Source organism: Coffea eugenioides, chromosome 3 (assembly GCF_003713205.1).
Source record: "Coffea eugenioides isolate CCC68of chromosome 3, Ceug_1.0, whole genome shotgun sequence".
Taxonomy (NCBI): Eukaryota; Viridiplantae; Streptophyta; class Magnoliopsida; order Gentianales; family Rubiaceae; genus Coffea; species Coffea eugenioides.
In genome coordinates, this window is record NC_040037.1 from 4,112,485 (window position 1) to 4,136,283 (window position 23,799).

A 23,799-nucleotide genomic window follows, 5' to 3' on the forward strand; every position below is an offset into this window, starting at 1 on the left:
TGGCCATTCACTCTAAAATGTTTGGCAATTGGGTGGGGACTGAGGAACAGGACACCGACTCCTGTAACTCAACCATGATCAGTTTGCTTACGTAAAACCCACGCCAGAGTCGGTGATCACCTACCTTGTGATTTGTAGACTGATTCAGCATTTTGAATATCTTTTGCCCCTCAAATGCAATATTAATTTATGACCTTGAAATATTGACAAGGAAATTCTGGTTCCCCCAGGTCATCGCTTAACTGTGTCTGATGAAGACTCCTTAATTTAGCTATTTAATCCTTTTAAAAATACAATATTCTAGAAGCATGATCAAATTAAAGTCTAGGTAATTGTAATTGACCAAATTTAAGGCACAGAGTGGTTTTTTTTTTGTTTTTTCATTTTCTTTTCTTTCTTTTAACTGCTACTGTAATATATGGTATGTGGGAATTGAATTATTAAAATTTTTTCCCTACTTACGCCCTTAATGGCTTGAGTTGATGCTTTGACCTCTCAGTTAAGAACCTATAGACTATGTTTGGTAATTAAAATTATTGCTGCCACATTTTGCACTTCTCAAATAGAGGTGTCTCCTTTGTACTTTTGGGTACTAATATTTTTTTCCCCTTTCTTCCCTGGCAATCGATGAAATACCTTACAATCTTTGGCCATGACACACTTACTAACTTAGAGCTAATTTGGGGAGTTATATTCGATTATTGATTCCATTGCTTTTTGAAATAGCCAATAGCCAATCATAAAAGCTTCAGACGTCTAGATAAATCTTATCATCCAACTACTTTGATCATTTTTTTTAGGATTAATCTTTCTTACACCGACAATCTATACACTATTACCGTTGAATTCATGATAGTGAAATTTAATTTTTACACATATGTCATGAATTCAACAGTGATAGTGTATATACTGTCAGTGTATATAAGATTTACCATTTTTTTATATAAAAAAAATACAGATGAATTCAACTCCGATCATCATTATGAGAGAGAGCATTACTTCGATCATTGCTTTGCTTGTTCTCTAGTAAGTGAGGCAACAAAATTTCATTTGCATTTTAATCTGGAAAAGACCTTCGAGTAGAAGGTCCAACCCATATTAGGCTTCACTTGAGAAGTTAAATAAACTATAAACGACTAAGAAATGAGGCAGTTACATATGCAGCTTTTGGATAGGGAAGAATAGGGGTTAGATTCTCAGTCAATGCCTCCAGAAGAGGTCAACTGAAATTTCAAAGCAACAAACCTTCAACAACCAGTATTTGGTGATGAAAATAACAGGTATGACTAAATTAAAGTTGACCTATAAGAAAGCAAAAAATTATAGGACAATAAGCACGCAAAGAATACGTATAATTTTTTCAAAGAGTTTGCGGTGTAAGAGAAATTTTTATTCTTCAGCTCTAATTATTACACAATGATATAGTTTATGAAACAAAAGTATTCCCTCCGTCACATTGTTAATATCATATTTGCACTTTATTGATATTTCAAAATAAGAGTCACCATTTCAAATTTAAAACATACTTTTCAATCTTGCCATTTAAAAAAATAACTTTTTAAAATCTCAATGCACATTAAACAAGAAAATATTTTGAATCTAAAGGATATATATATATATATATATATGTGTGTGTGTGTAAATTCATCAATATCGCCTCATCTAAACATAATGATTACTATATCTTCATAAAAAATTAGATTCCTAAAAAAAACGACTCTAATATTGGGATGGAAGGAGTATATACTAATCATGAATGATAAAACAAAAAAGGTTATTCTTGTTTTTATTGTTAAATTCGTGATTTAAGCTCCTTTATTTCCCTGTCAATATTGGATAGTATCATCCAAGTCTTCAATGACCAAGAACAAAAACGCGTATGACTGTACTACTACACATCGGTCCATGAACTGCAAAATGTTTGGGAGTCGAGGGAGAAAACCAACAATTAATACAGTGATACTTTTCTTCTTAATAGTTAAGGAGCCTAAATCTACCACAAAATAGTCAACTTTGTTGGGGTTAGTAGTGAACCATACAAGAAATTGCAATATGAATTTACGACAATGGTAGTGGTTCCAAAAATAAGAGATGACTTGTTATATTTTCCATTTCATTTTTTATATATAGCAGAAAGCTTTATTTCATCAAGAAAATAGTCAATAAAATCGATGTTTTGTCTTTAATTCAAATGAATTACTACTAATTCAGAAGCAAGTTATGGTGTAATGGAACCATTAGGGTCCGTCCACTGATCAAACAAGGGTTCTTAGAGTTTTTTTTCACTGTCAGATTTAGGGTTTGCGTGCTAGTTGAGGGTTGAAAGAGCATGAAAAGGAGTGGGAGAATAAAAAAAATTATGATGTAATGGAACGAAATGTGTCATTTTTTTTTTTTTTCAAGTTTTGACTGTGATATAAAGACTACCTGGAATAGTAGTATTTGAGCATTGGAGCCTGAATTGAAAGGAGAAAACTCGTGAAGAATTGGCTTGGATCACAAATGAAAGAATACAATAAATACTTTTTTGTTTCCTTCAAGAAGATGAAAGAATCCAATACATAGTTAATTAAATTGGATTACAATCACCCTATACTAAGTTAACAATTGACCAAACCATTGAAAGAAATAGATTTTAAGAATACAAATTAGTAAAAGAGATTAATCTGAATGGATCACAATGAATGAAAATCAAGTCCTAGCAATTATCCAACGGTCGTCATCATCTTGACAAATTCATCGTAATTGACTTGACCATCACCATCCAAATCAGCCTCTCTGATCATCTGCTCCACCTCTTCATCAGTCAGTTTCTCCCCTAGATTGATCATCACGTGCCTCAGCTGCATGGGATCAAAGAGTTTTCTTTTTTGTTATTGCTTTCCTTCAGACTCCACAATAATCACTAAACTATTGGGCATGAAAAAGAAAGTCAAAAAGGTGTATTCCTTCTTGGGTGAAGTTCATTGCATAAGACATTTCTTGGTATATATTAATATAACTGAGATGCCCCAGGAAGCTAGATGAAACAACTGTAAAAACATGCTAATTTATTAACTAATTTGAAACTTTGAAGCATTGACAGATCAATTTCCATGTGAACTACTCGCTGTACCATTTTAGCGCTCGCATGGAACCACATTCGTATTATACACAGCAAGAATGATTCGGAAGTTTCAAAAAAAAAAAAAGAATGATTCAAAAAGGGAACATTTCTCAACAAATTTTTATATTTTTCGTGAGTATATTATCCTATCACCTTTTTATCTCATATACATTGAATTGTTACAGTATTTTTTTTTCTATAGAAACTTCAAAAACTAATAAATGTCCAAACGGGTTCTTTAAGGCAGTATGCCAGACTTTTCTATCTTTTGGAAAGTCACCATATTTTGATTTACTTGACCATTCATACTAGCCACGACTTATTTACTTTGTCTTTTCAACATTTGAAGTGAAACAGTTATCATGGCCTGCAACACTCCTAAAAGTATTCCTGCCTGATCAAGAACAGAGCAAAGTACCAAAACTCATTATATGTATATTCATGGTTGTGTAAATTCCTCCCCCCAAACAAACCACCAAAAAAAGAACTTGATAAAAGAATGCACCAAATAAGGGTTTACATGTCAGTTCGATTCAAAAGGAGTATGAAACAACGTTTTTTTATTTATTTATTTATGTTACTTTCTGCAATTTCAAGACAAAAGCAATTGGTATGGGGACTATCGGCCAGCTCTTACCTCACTGGCTGAAATGTAACCATTTTGGTCTTTGTCAAACACTTTAAAAGCCTCTTTAAGCTCCTCCTCTGCATCGGTTTCCTGTTTCAGCACCCAGAAAAAAAAAATGATAAGAATACCATCGCGAGTGATCATACATCATTGTTATTAGTATATATACCATTGTGATCATGTTATGTGTATATATAGTATATATGGACATCAACTTTTGTACCTTAATCTTTTTGGCCATGAGGTTCAAGAATTCCGCAAACTCAATGGTTCCATTTCCATCAGCATCAACTTCACTAATCATGTCCTGCAGTTCTTCCTCACTTGGATTTTGATCCAGTGACCTTATCACAGTGGCCAATTCTTCAATGGTGATGCAACCTGTTGTGATATTAGTCATCAAAATCACATCGTCAGTACAAAATGATCAATTCCTTTTGTCATTCATTTGCTATACAAAAATGTTCCCGACCAGACGTGCCCTCGTGCAGATACCCATATAGTATGCCGTATGTTTTTCGCAGAAGAGTGTTATAATGAGATTGAGCAAAAGACGAAATGAGAAAGATGAAGATATATATATATATATATATATTGTTGTATTTAAAGAAAGAATGGAGTAAAACGAACCATCTCCATCCTTATCAAACAGACTAAAGGCTTCCTTGAACTCGACAATCTGTTCTTGATTGAGTACTTCTCCCATGGTTCTCCTCCTATTGTTTGAGTTTGGAACTTGAAAAAGCGTGTGTGAAAGAGAAGAGGTCAGGTCTACCAAACCAAAAAAAGGGAGAAAGAGAGAAGGCAATGACTAAAGAGACAAATTGTGAAACGAGAGAGAGAGAGCGAGAGAGAGAGAGAGGGGGCGAGATGAGCATAGCTCAAGCTTAGCTGGGGTTTATGTAGGAAGAATTCTAATGTGACAACGCACCACTACAATATCCTTGCATTGAAATTTGCCAGAAAATTCAAAAGTGAAATAGTAGTATATTAAACAAGTAGTAGTAGTGATAATTAGTCAAACATCACAGTAATTAGACAAATGTAAACTAGCTTTTCCCTGAGTATTATGTTTGGATTGCTAAATTATCTCAAATGATGATATTTCACTTGTATTATAAACACATTTTTTAATTTATTTTTTTATATTCTCAACTACTTTTTATTTCATATACATCACATTATAAAAAGGTTCTGTAATAATTATTCCAAATAATACTCTATTAAAACACACTTGTTTGTGATGGGATGGGTAATGTATGCGAGTAGAGGAAGGGCTAGGACTCGATGAAAAAGACTTTCGATAGCTGGAAAGTAAATGATGTCAATCAATTCAAAAAGTTCTTTCCACACCAAAGAACAGACTACGGTTCAAAATGAGAATATGACTTTGAATAATTTGGTGCTATATTCCTGGATGAGATTTTGTCTCGGAAACCCATTTGACAAATAAGTTTTTTTTTTATGTTTATCTAAAATTTTAGTATAATTTATTATAAAATTTGTAAAAACAATTTTTTGAGACGAGTAAAAAGTTTTCTTTAAGAAAAAAAAAACTTACCTTTTTTCCTTTTATTTTCTTTTTCTTTTTCCCTTTCTTTCCTCTTCTCTTCTTCTCCCCCCATTGGCCAACCATCGTCACCAACACCTCCACAGGCAATCAGCGCCCGCGATCCTTTTTTCTGTTTCTCTCTCTCTCTCTCTGTCCAAATCTGATCGTGACGGCGGAGATGGTGGTGGATTGAGGAGGGGGGAAGGAATAAGAATAAAGGAAGGAAGGTAATTTGTTTGTGTCTTTTTTAGTATTTTAAAGTGTATTTTTGAAATTTTTAAGAAGTTTTTTTAGATTACTATAATTAAGTTGTTAAAAATTTGTAGAAAAAATTTGATAAAAAAACTCCTTTGCCAAACCGGCCCACAAATACACAAACAAAAAAAAAAGAAAAAAATCTGGTTATGAAAAGAATTATTAAAAAAACTTTTCTTGAACATTTTCTAATAATTTTTTTTTATTTTAATTCATATATATACATCACATCACAAAATTGTTACAGTAAACTAATTATATATATATATATATTCCAAACTACATGTAACAAAATAATTAATCAGCTTGAGTGACCCTGGTTGACCCTTCAAATCTTAGACGATTTGGTTCGATGTAATGTATCTGTTCACATTGTGTACTAATTCCATGTATGGATAAAATTCGTATATTAGGTTAATCTTGTGAGAAATGGGAATTTTGCATAAGATAATTTTGGCCAGCTGTTTTGGTTCAATACTGAGGGGACAAAGAGCATTCAAAGAGAAGACCAGTGAGCGTATGGCCGTATTGGGAGGTGTGTGCTCTGCACTGTGCTTAGCATTGAAAAATTTTCACCCACAGGTCGAGCTGCATTACTTTCACCAGGCTTACACTACTGATTCAACACAATTTTTACACCTGATTTTATTTGATTAATTTTGAGCCACTAAACCTATGGTGCAATCTTTATGGGGATTTTCTTTTATTTCTTATTTTTTTGAACATATATATATATATAGCAGATCTGTGTTTATCATAATTTTGTTAGGAAAGAAACAAAGAAATAGAAAACACACCATTTCAACGTTACTTAGTGATACCCTTTTCACTCCCCACCATAACCAAAAAGAGGGGAAAAAAAAAACTACGTTACTTCTTGTTCCATATGAGTAAGGGGGTGTTTGGCAAACGAGTATGAGAAGCAGGAACGGCTAATGATATCAGGTGTGTATGGATAGAGTATTATTTGAAATAATTACTGTAGCATTTTTTATGACGTGATGTATGTGAAATAAAAAGGTGATTGAAAGTATAAAAATGTGAGTTGGAAATTGTGTTTATGATACAAGCAAAATATTATTTGAGATTAATTCACCATCCAAACAAACTAATTGTTTAAAATCACTATATATATTGTTTGGTAGATGATTACGATATTTAATAGGAATAGAAGTGTAGATCATGTACTATATCATTTTCCGTTTATGAGTTGGGTTTTAAATTGATCTAACTTTTTAATAGAATGAAATCCACACCACTTCCAAACCAAATATGTGGGACCTGTTTGACGCCAAGGTGGCTTATTAAAAGCCACTTAATTAATAGAGTTTTTGATCAAAGTACTTGTTAAGTGCTTAATCACATTATTGTTTGTATACATACTTATATAACTACTTCTTCTATTTGATAACGTGTAATTTTGAATTCTAATACATATTTATCTCTTCATTCAGTTCGAACACTTGTAATACAATTATTAAAGTTATTTTTATTATTTAGAATAGAAAAGTTGTTTTGAAAGTACCAAATTTGAACTTATACTAAAAGAACTTTACCGGGCAAAAACTTTACTGATCATTTCAAGAAATGATGTTCACCAAACGCATTAAAAATATTCTTATTTTATGAAAGCACCTTTTTTTAAGTAAAAGCACCGCGATTTCAAATAAGACCTAAGAAAGTTATTTGGTGCTTACAATTAATTTATTAGTAATTGCGTACAACTTCGAGCGCTGCGCTCTAACCACTTATGTTACTATTGCCAATAATACCTTAGGATTTGTATATCAAAATAATAATAATAATACTAATACCTTAGGATTTGTAACATAAATCGATGAATAATTTAATCGGATGACATAAATGTTGCATGGCTGGCAACGCGGTTTTACTTGCCATTGGCTCACCTGCCGAGGTGCATTTCCTTTTCCAATCTTTATTTCCAGAAATCTGATTTTTGGCTAGAACATTTATTTTCAATAAACCCCTTGATTTAAGGTAATTTCACAAAAAGACCAGTCACAGAATACAGTCCTAGATTTAAAAAATAATAAAAATAAATAAATAGATTAATGTGTTCGAAATACAAAAATATTTCATGTATCTATCTACTTGCAGATGTATAAACAGACATGCATCAAAGAATAACATGGCATGGTACAGTACGAACTGCTTTTTTTGTCAAAAGACGAAGAGTCTGTTTGATAACATAAAAAAGTGCCGATAAGAATCAGTAGAATTACTTCAACTACCTTATCTTATCTATCGAATCTACCCTTATTTGTTAATTATGTTCAAAATTCTTATCTAATTAAACAACCTAATATTTTCTATCTAACGATTTTTAGTTTCTCTTTTCTCCCTTTTTAATGACTTTCACATCTTCTTCATACTCCTCATATAATATATTTCATCTTTTATATTAATTTGATTTAAAAATAAATATTGTCATTTTCATACCTAACAAATTTAAATTAATTAAATCATAGATTTTATTTCTTTTTTGAAGGATATAAGGGCAAAATTGTCAAATTAAACTTATTAAGGATTCAACTCTAAATATTTATCAAATAGTATAAATAGATTTAGCATTAAAATTCAGACATTTATATATTTTTTTCAGTGTTTAAAATTCAATAAATTAATTATTTCAGTATTCAGAATTCAGTTTTATCAAACGGAACCGAAGACAAATGAACTGCTGAATTCGAAAATCTGCAGTGTTGAAGGGGTGAATAGAATTATTCGACCAAGAAAATGACAATGCCTTGGGATTAAGGCTCTTGAGGAGGCTATAGTTGGGTAGAAAGAACTGGAAAAAAGAAAAGTGGTTGGTGATGGTCTAACTTTTGGACTCACTCTGTCCATTTGAAGGAGTCAAGAGAACTAGATGTTATTGACTGGTTTGATCCCTTCTTGCTGAAAATTTCAACTCCAAGATTGTTCTTTTAAGTTCTAAATGGCATCCCTATATTGCTACATTTATTGTAAACATCAAACTGTCACTATTAGACTCATATCAGTGCCATTGAAACTTTTTCCAGAATGATTTTTCATGTTCCCTGAGATCAACCCACATTATCAGGGATTCCAAAACCAAAACAATATTTTAAAATACGATAACAAAACAGCCCACTAGAATGAAGTCCCTTCCCAAGTATAGAATTCTTTCGCTCTATACAGGGCTTAAATTTTAATCGTTGCAGCAGCAAAATGTAGAGAAAATTAGAACATGAGGTAGACCATAAGAAACTTCGAACATTTCTACTAAAGATTACAGAATTGTGATACCAGTAGCTCACAAAATTCATAGCAGGGTTTCGCAGTTCCACTAACAAGGTACTTTCCCCAAACCCCAGGGGCAAAAAAAAAAATTTCTTAAACTACTTGTTAAATCCTAGGCAACACTAAATGTCTTCCAGTAAGTCAACTTATTTAACATGTACTTAAAAATGCTATTTCTGCATAGTCGTGATAATGCTGCTGCTATCCCGCGAAAACGTCTAAGCATCTAGTTTGTTTCTCCGTCTCTCTCTTCTTCTATACCCTCAAATGGGCATACCTTTGGGTACAATTTTATCCTTAATCCACATGTATATTGGAATAAGCACATAATAAGTTGCTGCCAATGCTCCAAGAATGAAACGTGTGAGAAACACAAATGGATTCACAGGCTTCTTCACATCCTCCACCTTAGGACCAAGCTGCAGCAGGGAATTATTCTCAAGAAACCGCGAAAGATGAAAATGTGCTGAATCTAAAGCTAATCACAGGCAATATATTCTCTAAAGCTAAACATTTGCCGAATTTATAGTGCTCAGCATAGCAACATCTCAAACAATCTAACTGTGTTTGACCATCCTTGTGCCTCTCTAATGTGACGTGAAGAAATTTAGAGCTCGATGTTCTAAATTCTGAAAGATATCATATGAGAATTAATTTCGTAGAATTTTGCTTCACAACTTCTGCAACAAAAAAGGCATGCCGGAATGACCAGAAGTACAAGAGAGAAGTCCCTCAGATTTGATAACTTTTTAATAGCTGTTACAATCTAACTGAAAATTGTCTTGTCCCATGCCCAAAGAACATCTGATGCCAAAAACTAGTTATGCAAGATACTGACAACATTAAGTTACAACCTTACTTGCCCAGAGTGGAGAATAAAACCTATGAAAGTATACATCAGAAGACCAAAAGTGAAGTGGATCATTCAGATGTCCAATATGTTGCATACAAATCAGATAATCACAAAGCAGGACTCTTGAAATATTACTTAAAACAGCAAATGATTATAGGCTAAGTTTATCATTAAAATGGTTATAACTGATTAGAATAGATAATTGGTGGAGAAATATAATAACTTTCTATCAAAAGTCTATAGGATGTTAATTTTTCAAATACTTGTACAGGGAGTCTTTAAAGCATAGGATGTTCTGCTCTATAGCATGTCTACACTGCTGTTTATTAAAGAAACTCGCATACAGTTATAAGTTAACATCCGAAACTCATATGCTGAGCCTGCTGGTTGATGTTCAAAAGCATCAAGCCATTCTACACTAAATCATGGGAACAAGAGATTCAAATGCAAAACTCCATCCCAACCGTAATATGTTGAGAAAGAGGGTTGTCATACAAAACTCTATCTTTTTCACATTTAGGACCCGAAGAATATTGTGGTCGTTCACAAGTTTTCTACACTCTGGTAGCCTAGTATTTAGTGTTCTCAAGTCAAAAGCTATTACACGTTGAGCATAATTAGGATTTATAAGTACTCAAAGTGAATTTACAATGAAATTTGATGTCTGTGGTTTAGACTGTTGAAAGTAGCTCATAAATATCTACTACATTCAGTAGTTCAAATGAGTAAGAGATATGCATATAAAGATGTGACAACTCGGATAACCTCAAGAAAATAGCACTTTAAGCTCCTCCATATCTGTAATCCTTTTTGTATTCAACCAGCTAGTTCTCCTTTAAATCTGTCAGTTAAGCCTACCATCTTTTGTTAAAAAATAAGCAAGTTCACAAGCACATCCAGGAAAAGAGGCTACAGTAACTGCTCAAGGCAGATATGCAGCATACACAACCATACTTAATTCTTTTCCGGTCCAGAACCCAGGTTTTTTCAAGCCGCGTTTCTTTCAGATTGTTAATCCTCTATATTCCTCTCGATACATTCAGAGGTCTAACAAATTCGATTACTCTTCTTCCATTGCTTTTACTTTTTCTTTTTCTTTCTGATTAATGCTTAAACCAATAACATCCTTCCTCCCAAAAAAAACAAATTTCTCTTCAGGTTTTCATTTTAGGACATGACATGTGCAAGGAAACAAGTGCAAAGAAGCAAAAAGAAAGATAACATTTTTAATGAAGAAAAAATTTGCTACCTGCAATGGAGAATCTCCGGACATAGGTTTAACACCAGTAACAGAGCAACCCATGATCAAGCCATGACGGCGGACACCACGATACCATTTTGGACCAATTCTCTTTAACTTGACGTCTTTAAAACCAGCCTTTTGAAACCACTCAATGTACTCTTCTTCCTTGGGAAATAGCATCCACACATCCGCAAAAAATCGAGACAGCCAAAATGTTGGATAAACAGGTCCTATTATGCAGGCTTTGCCTCCTATCTTGAGTACCCTATATGCTTCCCTAATACCACGCTGTGGATCTGGCCAATACTCGATACTTGGGGAGAAGATAAAATATTGCATCAGATACATCATAATTAGAAGGCTAATGTGGTTTTGTGTGTGACTGCGTTCACATATAAGATGCTACAGTCCAAAAGAAGAAAAAGCGAGAATGAGTGTAACATTCCAAGGTAGACTTCAACATTTGATGCACTCATAGAAATCAACAAAGACAAACTCATAAAAGTATCATTGATAACATGGTATCCTAATTTTGCAATGGCAAAAGCTCATTATGACAGTATCCCCAAGCTTAGCAGCCCCTACAGCCACATCACTAACATCTTTCAGCAGATTATTCATTTTACTCTTTTAGCTATCGAAGAACTATATATTTCTGATAAAAAGCATTACCATCACACTGTTATGGCCCAAACCAGAGTTACTGCAATAGCTACAAGTATACAAGAAGCACAAATTTTGTTCCAAAATAAGCTTTCAAGGAAATAGGGAATTTCAGGAGAATCGACCAGAACTGACGAGTAAACAATATAAACCTTATCTAACCCAAATTAAGAGGAAATCGCAACCGGAAAGAAGAGAAAATACCTTCCAGCAGAGATGTATCTATCAGCATAATCAGTAGGAAAAGGGATATCTTCAGCATCACCTTCAATAATCTTGCAGTCTTTCAAAGGTTCCTTCTCCTTAGCCTTAGCAAGTTGATGCGGTGACTGATCCAGAATGGTCACATTTTTAGCATCAACATGTTTAACAATCCCAAGAGTAGTAAACCCTGTACCGCCCCCAACATCAACCACAGTCAAATGTCTACTAAACAAATCAGCAGGCTCAAGTGCCTCGTCCCTCATGTCCTCAGTCCAATGCCCTGGATTTATAATATGATCATAAACAATTGACAAGAATCTATAGAACCAAAAAGCCTCTTGCTTGTGTTGAATAAACCTGGGTTGAGAAACTGGCCTTGATGAAGATAAACTGCATTTTGGTGCCAAAGTTGAAATATACCATCTTTTTGGATAATAAGCAAGACCCTTTTTGGGCAACGGCCTAAAATGGAGTTCCGACCCAAAACCTGTAATAAGTTTGCTTTCAGCTCCACTCAGCAGTGACGAAGCCATCATATGACAAACCAAGGAAAACCCACCAGGAAAAACTAGCTCTTTCACGATGTAAGCTATCAAAGGTCTTGAAAATTATCAGCTATTTAGTGATTCACGTGGGACGTTTTTGAAACGATTATGTAGATAGGGACGAACCCATATAAGTAATGAGAGAAAGTTGATTAAGAAATTTGAGTAAATATATGAAGGAGATTACCGAAAAAAAAATCCCAATAAGTTTGAAGAGGTTGGAGTTGCAGAAACACAACCACAAGTTACGATTTCCAAAGAGATTAGGGAAGCTCTTGAAAGGGACAGGAGGCGCAATGATTGAAGCTATGTCGTTTTGTGCATGCTGCTAATTGCTTCTAAACTGCGTCGTTTTGGTCTACCCTTGAAACTGGGAACTTTATGAATACTATTAGAGGATTTTTTTTTTTAAGTAAATTTTATATACACTATCGGTGTATACACTTTCACATTTGGATGGATGATTTATGAGTAAATTTTAAATTTTAAATTCAAATTTTGCACATATATCATATATCTAATGATGATAATGTATACAATGATAGTGTATATAAGATTAATTTTTTGATTGGTTTTCTTTAATAGTAGTGTCTTTTCATCTTCTTTGTAACTAAAACAAGGTCACTACTTCAGATTTCCTGCAATAACCTAGTAAATATGTTTGATTAGCCTTTCTTGTTTAATTAATTTTTACTCCATTGATAATGTGTATTAGTATATAGTAGTGGAAATAAATGTATGATATATATGCAAAATTTCAACGGAGGAACAAGTAATCTTTTAGCTATGTAAATAAAGCATGAAGCAAACAATTTTTTGTGACCAAATAATGGCAAATTTTTTATTATCCTTTAAATACGTTTTTTAACCATCTTTTCTGTCACATAGTTTATATCATAGGAAGTGTTATAATTTATAATACAAAAAATAAATTTATAAATAGTATTTAATCCAAACACATACACACACACACATCTGCATTAATATATGTACAACTCATTGAAGTATGAATATTGTGTATTTAAAATTTTTTATTGGACTAAGCTTCTTTAAACATTGATTATTATTAAAGTGATGCAGTATGTCTATTAAATTGTTTGTGAAATCAGATTAAAACACTGGTATGATTATTGGACTAAGCTTCTTAAAACACTGGTAGAGTTAAAAGTGAAATCAGACGGAATGACCCAAAATTTACACATTTGATAGTTCAGTGGATAAAAACATACAATTAATAGTTAAGCGGTTGAATCTTAGCTGTTTAAGAAATTCAGTGGCTACCCAAATAATTTGCTCAACGGATAAATATAAAGGAATGCACTCAGTTTCTTTTATTTCTGTTGCTGTATCAGAGGTTTATAAGGGTTACGTAAAATGTTGTGAAAATCCATACAAGTTCAATCTATTAACAAAGGTATATGTGCTTGGAAAATCCTCATATTTGACAGCTAAAAATTGTTGAATACGTGTAGTGGCCTGCATAGCTAACTAGATCAAACAGTTCTTTAACAGAAACTGCGGATGCAGGTAGTACCAGAAGATGTGTTTCTGAGTTCAGCAGCGAATGTTGACCCAAATCCTTTTCTTTCACAACCATTCAGATGGTTTCTTAACCTCACGGAGCTGGACTGAGTTCTCAAAACAATGGTAGAAACCATAATGTGGGAATCTCTCGTACCAAGTGTCTTGCTGTACATGAGTGTCCCAATGCTCCCCGCTGCTGCTTTTGCCATACTTGTGCACCCAGCCAGAATTGTTTATGATGCTCACCCCAAGTGCGATTCCAACGGTCTCCATGTTTTGCCTTGCCACCATGTCCCCTTTTTTTACACCATTCCATTAATAAATCTCTCCATTTTCGCCCATTTATACCCAGCCGAAACACTCAGCACACTTGTACTTTGCACTGCCTTGCCCATCATACGTCTCACCACCCCAAGAAATGAATAGCATGCTTTAACATTATCTTTGGAAGCAGCACCCACTATTCACAGTTTTTTATATAGAAGGAAATGCTTAATCAACTAATGTCATTTGTTTGTGAAAAACTAGAGCAGGAAATAAAGGAGGCGAAGGTGTGTAACATGAGATAAAACAATAGCCCCTCTCCTGTTAAACACCTGATTCTACAATTTCAGCTTGCTCAATTCTCATTCCAGCGTCATTGTTAAAATTTGAACTTCTGCTGTATTAAAAATGGTAAACCCGTTTATTAACATCCAAAAAGAATTTGAGAAAAGAAAGAAACTCCTAAAGGTACGGGAGGTTCAACAGTTGAAGAAAGGAACATAGTTTGAACTAACTCCATTTTGCAATGAGAAAAGTGCTGAAAAGACTACACACTTGAGATCACACCTCAAATGGTAGTGTGAGCAAAAAGCACTGCAAAGAACAAATTTAGAGTACCTTTCATGCCAAACATGAGCATGACCAGCTTCTAGAGGTGTGTTGGGATCAATGCTGCACCACTTATGAGCCCACTTTTCTGCTTTGCCAGAGGCTCCATAATGTTCCCACCATTGTTCCTGCCACTCATCGCTTTCCCATTCTTTCCCCATTTATCTGCAGTTTTTTCTAGTTGGACAAGCCCAATTCTGCACAGAAACACAGTCAGGACATGTTACAGTGAGTACACGGAGATCTTGGTTTTAGTTTTTAATTCAAAGAACTTGTGCCCTCTATAATGCATCAAATTTCTTATGCTCCTTTTGTGCCCTCTATAATGGTGGCATAAATACTTTTCTTAGCTTCTAATCATGAAGCATGTATATTAAAGGAAAGATCTCAGAATCCAATTTTTGTCTCCCATACACAACTCCAACTAAAGAAAAATATATGCTAAATCATCATCTGCTTTTGTAGAACCAATTGATTAAATTATTATTATTAACTGCAAGGAACTGATTTTAACTTAATGAAACATTCATGTGAGATAAAATTCACATGCCCCGTGCCTGACCTGACTCATGGATTCTCTCCAATATTCATGCCAAACATTTCCTGTAGCATCACGTCCTGATTTCTCTGAACCAAGTTCCTTGTAGCCAAACTCATCAGCCGCCTCCCAATATTTCTCTTCCCACTCTACAACTTTGTCAGAACTCACACCCCTGGTTAGAGTCCACTTGCAAACCACTCCATCAGGCCGTCTTTCCAGTCCTGTATCCTTCCACCATCTAGATCCATCTGGATAAAAGCCCTGGGATGATACTTCTTTTGCCTCATAAAGAGCCTGCACAGCTTCAGCTGCATTAGCTGAAAAGGCAATACCAAGTTCATGTTCCTCCTCCAGGTGAGGTGTTTCTTCAGCAGAGCTTGAAACTCCCAGTTCCTCAACTTCCACAAGTGATTGCAAAGGAGGAAGTGGAGCTTTACTTGGGAAACTTTTACTCTCAAATGGAAGTAAGAGAAAGTCTGCAGATTGTTCTTTCTCCATCACAGGGCTGATATTGGTAGGATCTAAAAAAGCCTTCATGTCCAACTTTGCTTTTATCCCATCTATAGCGTCATCAGTTTCTGAGGGAGGCGTCCATGACCAAAAATTTGGACCTGGTGTTCCAGTGCTAGTGCCTCCAGTTAGAGACAGCAAAGAGTTGCCATTTTGTTCTCCTGGTCAATTTTGAAACTAATGAATTTGCACCAAGGTAATTAATTGAGAAAAATGCCGTGACATTTGAATGGTGAAAATTTGCTATTGCAGACATTGCACAGAGAGGCAAAGCACTCAAAGTTAAAGATAACCAACACCACTGAAATACAGGAAAGATGGAATAAGCAAAATGACTTGCATCGAAGTTCCAAATCACCGCTGTTAAAAATAAAATCTATGAATCAGAAAGGGTTTATCATCTTATCCTGGAGGTATATCAATAAACAAGTACCAGTCGGCAACGCACATATGAGATTTAAAGTTTCCCTGAACCAAAAAAATCACTAAGGACCTTGATTGAGGTTTGAGGTAAAGTTGCAAATACTAAGAATGCTCAAAGATCTACCCAGGTTCATGTGGTGTGCATACCAGAATAACAAGTGGACTGCTTTTAGTCAACTAAAGACTGTCTCCGAAGAAAGAAGAGAACGGAAACATCCAGTCAAAGAGCAATATAGTGACAAAACATTTGCTGCACAAGAATGTTGACAACGTCCTTTCACATTGACGGAAGCAAATATGAGTATCTCATGCGCTTGGGTTTAAGCTACTAAGCCTTGTTAATGTTTGACAGGATTCTTCACAAACTTGAATAAAACACTCATGTAATCAACCTCTTCTGAAATACATTCAAAAAAAAAAAAAAGGCAAACGTTACAGGAACTTACACAAAAATAAATAAATAAATTTTAAAAAAAGAAAAACTTATTGAACAGGAGAAATTTAGAATTTATTAACGATTCATCCTAGACGAATTTCAACCACTAGGATTCCCATTTTAAGTATCACTCTAATCTTCATTCTAGAATCTTAGTTGAGATCAAGAGGAAGAAGCCTTCTACGTAATTTGACAAACATCAAACTAGACAGTTCCACATGACAATTTTTTTGCTCATATACAATTAGAAATTGACACAGAAAGGGACAAATTTAATGCACTATTTATGCTTCAGTTGCTCAATAGTCTGATGACATCAAGTAAACAAGTTCATCTTCCCAAAATCTCATCTATAAACAAGAATGCACTTCCAAAATAATCAGCAGGTACTGCGTGAATGGCTTCCGAATCTCAAGTTCCCAAATTATGCAACTAAAACTAGCCCTAAAAGCATATACATTTCCACTTCATCAAGTCCATTAAAATTGTTAAGTTGACATCCCATAAATGTATAGCAGCATAATACCTCTCAACCATTGACAACAACCATAAAACAGAAACAAAAAGAACAATTTTTTCCTTCCAAATTAAGAGTCAAATTACCTCTGTGATCATCCTCCACATCTTCACCAGCCTCAACCTTCACTTCACTGGATTCCTGCATCTTTGGCGGCTTATTCTCCTTAAGAAGTGCTCTTGCTGCAGCGATTGCGGCCGCAGCCCGATCAACAACCTGCATTCTCTGGATTCTGTCTCTTTCTTCAGTAGAAACATCAAGAATCTTCTGAAACTCGCTGCTTTTTCTCTCCAACTGTTCTTGACTAACTTTTTCTTCTTCCTCTGCCTCTCCAACATCATCATCACTGTCTCTAGCCATGTTTTCCGCAATCCTCTCAAATTCTTTGGACTTCCTGTCACGATCCACAGCCTTCTTCCACATGTCCAAGTACGAGTCTCCGCCACTTGAGACATGGATTCTTGTACTTCTTAGAATTCTGGGCTTGTTTTTTTTAGTCAGTTTGATGAGGTCTGGAGGTTCTTTGATGAGAATAAAATGTGGGTTTTGGAGTTTGGGGATGCGGGGTTCTGAGAGGGCGGCGCGTGTGCTTGCGCGTAGGCAGTTATAGCTAAATTGGCTAGCCATATTTTAGTTAGTGTTCTGGGAGTGTTCTGGGAGAGAAAACAGGGGAGAGAGGATTTCGGTGGATTTGATTACGCGAAGGGTGTGCTTATTGGAGTAGTTTATTCATTTATGTTAACTTTATATATATGTGGGCAAAGATTAAAGATTTTCTTGAAATTGAAGGAAGGTTGTGATGCTGTCTGCTTCTAGAGTTTTGCATTGCAGAGGAAACCAGGAAAGGCGCCAGGTTTAACGGATTTAGCTGTTTCTGTACCTTTTTAAGCTTTATTGAAAAGGACAAATTATATTTTACCCCCCTGTAATTTTTACAAAAATCACATAACCCTTTTATGATTCTAAAAGCTATACATAAACTCCTTGTGGTTTAGGTTGAAGTGTCAAACAGACGGAAAGTATCCATCGTGACGATTTGTGGGCCAAATGTCCAAATTACCCTAATATAAATACACAAAAAGGAAGCAAATGAAGTCAGATTTTCCCTTACTCTAGTCTTTGTCGTGAGAAAGAAGAAGAGAAAATTTTAACCCACAAAATTAAAACCCTAGATCTACCATTGAAGATCAAAAAGTAGCTGTGAAAGAGTATCATGAAAAACTATTGCTGTGTCTGGTAAGTTTTTCGACATCAGTTTAGCATATAAGATGCTTTTTGTTTATGGTTTGTTGCTGGACTTTTTGTTGAATCTTGGTGTCTGCTGGACTTTTTAATTAGGTACTTATGTACCTTATTTTGTTTTGTAAAAACTGATTGATGTATTACCAGATTTTTGTACGGAGAATATTTTTTGGTGTCAACATGCCAGCTTTGTCAATTGCCAATCTGAGTGTGGTTAAAAAAGATTGTCACTTCTATTTGAGTCGTGAAAGATGATGCAAAGTTGATGCAAATAGTGCGTGTATTAATTGTATTTATGCTAGTCTCAGAATATTCACAAATCGAAAATCTGATCATATATCCGCAAGTTGGTTTAGCAATCAAGTTTGGGTAATAAAATCATAGAAAACCCATTCGTTCAGTATCTACAAACTCCACCAGTAACGAGTATATCATACTTGCGTTTTGAGAAATACAAGTATATCATCCTAGTGACAAAGTGTATCATACTTGCCTTTGAGGCCCATTTTGCAGATTGAGCCGAATGAGCTCTCGAATGGAGAAACAACCTATGAGAAAATCAAGCTGATCATGGTTGATTCAAGCAGGTGAAGGAGTTTTATAGGTCTCTTTCTCCAATGTCCGTCCTGGGGAAAATCTCATCCTATTTTGCCTCCCATTTGCTACATCAGTAAATGAAGCCTAAACAGCATGGTGGTACAAGTTTTCATATACAAATTGCCTCCCATTACCAGATTTTTGTAATAATACAAGCCTTATTGGGTGTGTTAAAGTGGTCAGGGGTAATATGGGAACGTTTCTAACTGCAACCAGCAACACAAGCGTGTTTAAGCCACGAATCGTCACGATGGGTGCTTTCTGTCTGTTTGACACTTCAACCCAAACCACAAGAGATTTATGTATAACTTTTAGAATTATGAGGGGTTATGTGGTTTTTGCGAAAATCACAGGGGGTAAAATGTAATTTGCCCTATTGAAAATGATTGGCAATTGGGAGGGATTGGGATTTGACACCTGGCAGGCTTAAAATGTAAGGCTAGCAAATTTTTGAGTAGGGATTCCTTATTTATAACCATTTTCTTCAGGGCAAAGTTCTGCTTTTGATCATCTGTATTTGCTTTATCTTGAAACTTGTTCATTGAAGATGTTTTCTTCTTGAGGCAACCATGCAAGCTCTGAGCTTTAAATCCACCATGGAATTTGCTTTAAAAGTTCTTTGTTATATTTTGCGTTCTATAATTATCTGAATTGATGAGATTTCACTAATATAGTATTATATTGTACAACTTCTCAATCGCGGAGAGATATTGGTAAAACTAAAATTGTCACTCCTAAGTTGTTCAAGATAATTGACAGCCTTTGAATCTCCAATTTGCACCCCTCTTAGAATAATGGTGACATCCTCAAGAGGTTACTGCTTTGTGAGGTTTGGATACGCAGCGAAGTTGTATTGGTCTGACTGATGTCCATTAAAACTCCATATCAAAGTCACGAATAAGGATTTTGGAGAAGGAATGAAATCTGAACTCAAGCATGAGATTTTATAGAAATCACTAGTTAATCCCATGAGGCAAACCACAAACACAAATTTTACAGCAGATGATCCATAATCAACCCACAACAGTGAAAGTAGGTAAGATCATTATTGATTAGCCAGGCGAGCGACTATGCCGATTATAGGTGGCAAAAGCCGGACAGAAGACAGCAAGAGCACCAAGACTTGTGAGCATGATCAGGAAGAGCATATAATTTGGGAGATGCTCATTTACGCATAGGCCTCAGGATTCTGGAGGAGATAGGCCTCAACTGCTTTGTACATGCCCAAGACCTTTTCTTTGCCGGCCTTGACTTCATCCTCATTGAGCTTGAAATCCCCCCGAGTGTAGTATTTGCTTGTCACCTTAGAAATGGAACCACCATCAGGTCCCTTCTCAAACTTGATCTCATATGTTATTTTCTCAAGCTTGTCAATCAATGCATCCCCTTCGACCAATGTGTAGCTGTATGTTAAGGCATCTTCATTCAGTTCATCGATGCGATACTTGATAGATTTGAAGTTGCTACCTGCATAGGAAGAACTATTAGCCTATTCTTTCCTTCATGATTCAACATGTTTTCGCTTTTTCTCTTTCTTAACATTTGGTTGAATGAATCTAAACTGTTGATGTCTTTGCAAAAAGTTGATGACCTTACCTTCTGCAAAAGTGATCTGCTTTATGCTCCCAGCACCTCCATCACCCTCAATGATATCCATGCTTTTGATTACTTGTGGTAGGAGTTTTGGAATCAAGGTATGGGAGTCAACAATTGAAGCCTTGAAAATTCTTGATGGGGCAACAGGCGAAGTGTGTTCATCGGTGTAAGATGTCACCCCCATGATATTTGCCTAGGAATATCAGAAAATATTAAGACCAATGATTGGTCAAGAGGAGGGTTCAGTATTACTGCAAGGGTATGGCAAAGGAATGATATTTATAGGTAGGAGCAATTGGGAACTTTGTAATCATCTAATCGCTAACACTTGCTTTTGTACGTCTGAGACGGCCATGTTCCACTATTTGTCCAATTTTGCCTGTTTTCGATGTTTTCAATCTAAATTCCAACTCCAAATAGTTATCCAGGAATTGCAAAAGGATAAACTAGGTTCCCTGAGTTTGAGGGACTGCTCCAAGGAGAATCACTCTATTTTATTCTTCCCCTTGTCACCAAATTCTTGAGTGAAAGAGGCCGACTGCCGTGTGACGAGTACTTCAACAAATAGACCGAAATACAAGAGTTAAAAAAGTGCAAATCAACCTTTAATCCAGCAGGAACCAGAATTATGCCTTTCGGAAGAAAACAAAAAAAAAGACTCTACTTTGAGGATTTCAAGTACTACTTGCTAAGAAACAAACCTTAATAGCCCACGTATGCTCCATAAGACACTTGTGGTATAGACGGCCCAGGGCACATTGGTGGTGGATCAGCCGGCTCTTCCGGTGGTACTGCAGCAAAAATCAGGGACATTGGGCCTCCGTGGCACCTCTGGTGGGATACCCCGCTTGTGAAATGGTGGCGCTGTTGAGACCTCCGGTGGAGATTTTGCCGGTGGATCATCTGGGCCGGTGAAACTCAAATTTAGCTGAAGCATGCACAAAATTTTGGTTGTCACGGGCCCGATCAACTTTCTGGAGTGATGATACAGAGTTGGAAGCTTGCAACAGCGATGAAGGTCTTATACTCCCCGTTGTTGAGGATAATGCATGAAGGAAGATAGTTTTCTTGATCAAGCTTTGATGAAATTGCATAAACAACAATTATAAGAAAGAGAGAAATTCCGGTGGGACGTTTGTTGATTTGTGGTCAATGCTTGAAAGAAAACGGTGACACTTGGATTTGGTGCCACGACACTTGGACACAATTGCCACGACGATGACACTTGGATTCCATGCAAGGGATCTCTTGTTTTTGTCAGAAGCTTGTGGGCTCTTTTTCGAGAAATTAATATGTCATTGTCAATTTTGTTTTTTTTTTTTAACAGGAGAACTTCAATTTAAAATCTCTTATTTATCGTCATTTTTATATTTTATCATCTAATTCAACCCTCTCGATTTTTATCTACTGCAACAGGTGCAGTTCCAATCAAATTGCTTTCCTTTCTATACTTTATCGAACACAAGATGAAAAGGAAAGTTTTCCCTTCAATTATTAGAGAAGGAACCATAGCCCTTAATCAAATCCAATCGAACCTAGTTCTCTTTAGCAAAGTTGATTTGCTGCACGTCCGACCATGTTTCTTTAGTCCATCATTGTGCCACCGTATAGGCGGTTGAAAATTGAACCTAAATTATTATTTTTGAGAAATAGTGCTTTAATTACTTAATCTAATCAACCCTCGTACTCAAATGTGCTTTCGTTTGAAAAAATTTTGGGACATGTTAAAAGTACTTTTTTCTTTTAAGATTTGAGAATCCAAAATCTTCAATTTTTAAAATTTCAACTTTAATCGTTAGACTAAGGCGTGCTTCCATGTTAAAAGCATCTTTCAAGACCTTTCTTAAACAAATTTTTTGGCATGAATTTCCACACATTTCATGACTAAAAGGGTGCCAAATAAAGGAGTTGTTTGTTCTTGTACCCTATGACACAGGGAGTGAGCAAAAGATCTATATTGCCCCTGAAAAGCATGCAGGGGTTATGTTGAATGTGTAGAAAGAACCACGCCTTGAGGGTCTCACTTCCCGTGCCCTCATAAAAGCGTGGTCACAATGGAACAGTAAGAAACCACGTCCTCAACCGGCAAATACTGTCAGTTAATTGGTCGAAGGCAGCTCGGGATGCGGGGCTGGAGCGGTTGTCAGAACAACCGCTTCGGAAAGTGTAACACCATTTGTACATGGTGTAACATCATTTGTAGAAGGTGTAACAATAGAACAACAGCGAGTAACAATAAAATAACATTTTTGTGAATCCCATACGACGTGAAAATCGAGTTACAAGACGTGATCTCAGCCGCACAATTTTTGAGGTCTTGTCCAGGCCGTGAACTGCCTGGGACGGTGGCCCCTCGTCCGGCAGCTCGTGCCTGTCTGCCGGCATATATAATACTGAACCAAGTACGGAGAGGACTACGGTTTTGTACTGTGTTCCCTTAGACCTTAGTCACGTGACAAACAGAAAGTGGGCAAATCCAGCACGCGCTCCCACTTCACGGGCTCAGCGTGTACTCTCACTGCCAGTGTTCCTCTCATTCTATGCGTGACATGATCCGCCTCCGTCAACTGGATTCCCACTGTGGCGGTATCTTTAAGCATGCCCACGCGCACTCCTTGGGCTGGAGCTTCACAATTTATTTTATTTTCACTTTTTTTTTTAATTTTTTTCTTCATACATTCAGCCAATTTGGAAAAAAAGCTTAGGAATCTGCATGTTGTTCAATCTGAATGGAAGAAAATTCCGAAGTGGTCAATTTCTTGAAGACAACAGAATACTTAACTTTAGCGGTGCTAGTGGCATCACACATGAATAAAGGCCGGATTCACTTGCTCACACGTTCATGGATCATACGGTTGAAAGTGAAGTTGGATTCAATTTCTTTTTTTTTTCTCTAGTAAATAAAAGTCTGAGAGAATTTTGTTTCACACAGCCAAAGATGTACTCCCGAAACCATTCCTTTTAAGAGTTAAGAACGTTTACATTTAGTGGTTTCACGATCGTGTTCGTGAATCTTATCGTTTAGATAACGTATGGTTAAATTTTGAACCCTAATCAGAGATCACTGAATTATTGATGATTTGTAGATTGTTTTAGGTGCTTGTGAATCTTGACGTTGATCAAATTGAGAGCATGGAGATTCAATTTGAAATGAAAAGTAATATTGCAACACAAATCTAAACGTGTTTACATGATCGCGAGCAATC

At 35.7% G+C, this 23,799-nt stretch overlaps 4 protein-coding genes across 5 annotated transcripts; all 4 read right to left on the minus strand.

Moving 5' to 3' along the window:
* Nucleotides 1-2,526: 2,526 nt before the first annotated feature.
* Nucleotides 2,527-4,579, minus strand: LOC113765773 (calmodulin-like protein 8). Its single transcript, XM_027310022.1, has 4 exons — nt 4,365-4,579; nt 3,958-4,115; nt 3,744-3,824; nt 2,527-2,843 (listed from the first exon to the last, which is right to left on the minus strand). The coding sequence occupies exons 1-4, from the start codon at nt 4,438-4,440 to the stop codon at nt 2,706-2,708; spliced, it is 453 nt and encodes a 150-aa protein (XP_027165823.1). The 5' UTR covers nt 4,441-4,579; the 3' UTR covers nt 2,527-2,705.
* A 4,178-nt stretch (nt 4,580-8,757) lies between these two features.
* Nucleotides 8,758-12,546, minus strand: LOC113764750 (2-methyl-6-phytyl-1,4-hydroquinone methyltransferase, chloroplastic-like). 2 transcript variants are annotated; one of them, XM_027308728.1, is made up of 3 exons: nt 11,790-12,541; nt 10,929-11,235; nt 8,758-9,245 (listed from the first exon to the last, which is right to left on the minus strand). In XM_027308728.1, exons 1-3 carry the CDS (start codon nt 12,323-12,325, stop codon nt 9,090-9,092), a joined length of 999 nt encoding a protein of 332 aa, XP_027164529.1. In that variant the 5' UTR covers nt 12,326-12,541; the 3' UTR covers nt 8,758-9,089. The 2 variants fall into 2 exon arrangements, with proteins under 2 accessions (XP_027164529.1, XP_027164530.1); XM_027308729.1 differs by lacking the exon at nt 8,758-9,245 and adding an exon at nt 9,264-9,708 and having other exon boundaries at nt 11,790-12,546.
* A 1,094-nt stretch (nt 12,547-13,640) lies between these two features.
* Nucleotides 13,641-17,896, minus strand: LOC113765273. The gene is given in 8 exon segments (XM_027309393.1): nt 13,641-14,092; nt 14,094-14,135; nt 14,137-14,152; nt 14,154-14,267; nt 14,738-14,873; nt 14,876-14,928; nt 15,289-15,943; nt 17,245-17,896. Coding segments are annotated over 8 exon segments (1,728 nt in total). The 5' UTR covers nt 17,786-17,896; the 3' UTR covers nt 13,641-13,921.
* A 2,134-nt stretch (nt 17,897-20,030) lies between these two features.
* LOC113766952 (major allergen Pru ar 1-like) lies at nt 20,031-21,661 on the minus strand. Its single transcript, XM_027311113.1, has 3 exons — nt 21,295-21,661; nt 20,594-20,786; nt 20,031-20,464 (listed from the first exon to the last, which is right to left on the minus strand). The coding sequence occupies exons 1-3, from the start codon at nt 21,316-21,318 to the stop codon at nt 20,166-20,168; spliced, it is 516 nt and encodes a 171-aa protein (XP_027166914.1). The 5' UTR covers nt 21,319-21,661; the 3' UTR covers nt 20,031-20,165.
* Nucleotides 21,662-23,799: the final 2,138 nt, after the last annotated feature.

What these genes read in the sequence shown, in the direction of transcription:
- LOC113765773 (XM_027310022.1), bottom strand. Translation starts at nt 4,440, where the DNA reads ATGGGAGAAGTACTCAATCAAGAACAGATTGTCGAGTTCAAGGAAGCC. An exon ending in TCATGGCCAAAAAGATTAAG is followed by an intron (nt 3,825 to 3,957) that starts GTACAAAAGTTG and finishes GTGCTGAAACAG; the next exon opens with GAAACCGATGCAGAGGAGGA. An exon ending in GTTACATTTCAGCCAGTGAG is followed by an intron (nt 2,844 to 3,743) that starts GTAAGAGCTGGC and finishes GATCCCATGCAG; the next exon opens with CTGAGGCACGTGATGATCAA.
- LOC113764750 (XM_027308728.1), bottom strand. Translation starts at nt 12,325, where the DNA reads ATGATGGCTTCGTCACTGCTGAGTGGAGCTGAAAGCAAACTTATTACA. An exon ending in AGATACATCTCTGCTGGAAG is followed by an intron (nt 11,236 to 11,789) that starts GTATTTTCTCTT and finishes CTTCTCCCCAAG; the next exon opens with TATCGAGTATTGGCCAGATC. An exon ending in CCGGAGATTCTCCATTGCAG is followed by an intron (nt 9,246 to 10,928) that starts GTAGCAAATTTT and finishes TCCCTGCTGCAG; the next exon opens with CTTGGTCCTAAGGTGGAGGA.
- LOC113766952 (XM_027311113.1), bottom strand. Translation starts at nt 21,318, where the DNA reads ATGGAGCATACGTGGGCTATTAAG. An exon ending in AGCATACGTGGGCTATTAAG is followed by an intron (nt 20,787 to 21,294) that starts GTTTGTTTCTTA and finishes TGATATTCCTAG; the next exon opens with GCAAATATCATGGGGGTGAC. An exon ending in GCAGATCACTTTTGCAGAAG is followed by an intron (nt 20,465 to 20,593) that starts GTAAGGTCATCA and finishes CTTCCTATGCAG; the next exon opens with GTAGCAACTTCAAATCTATC.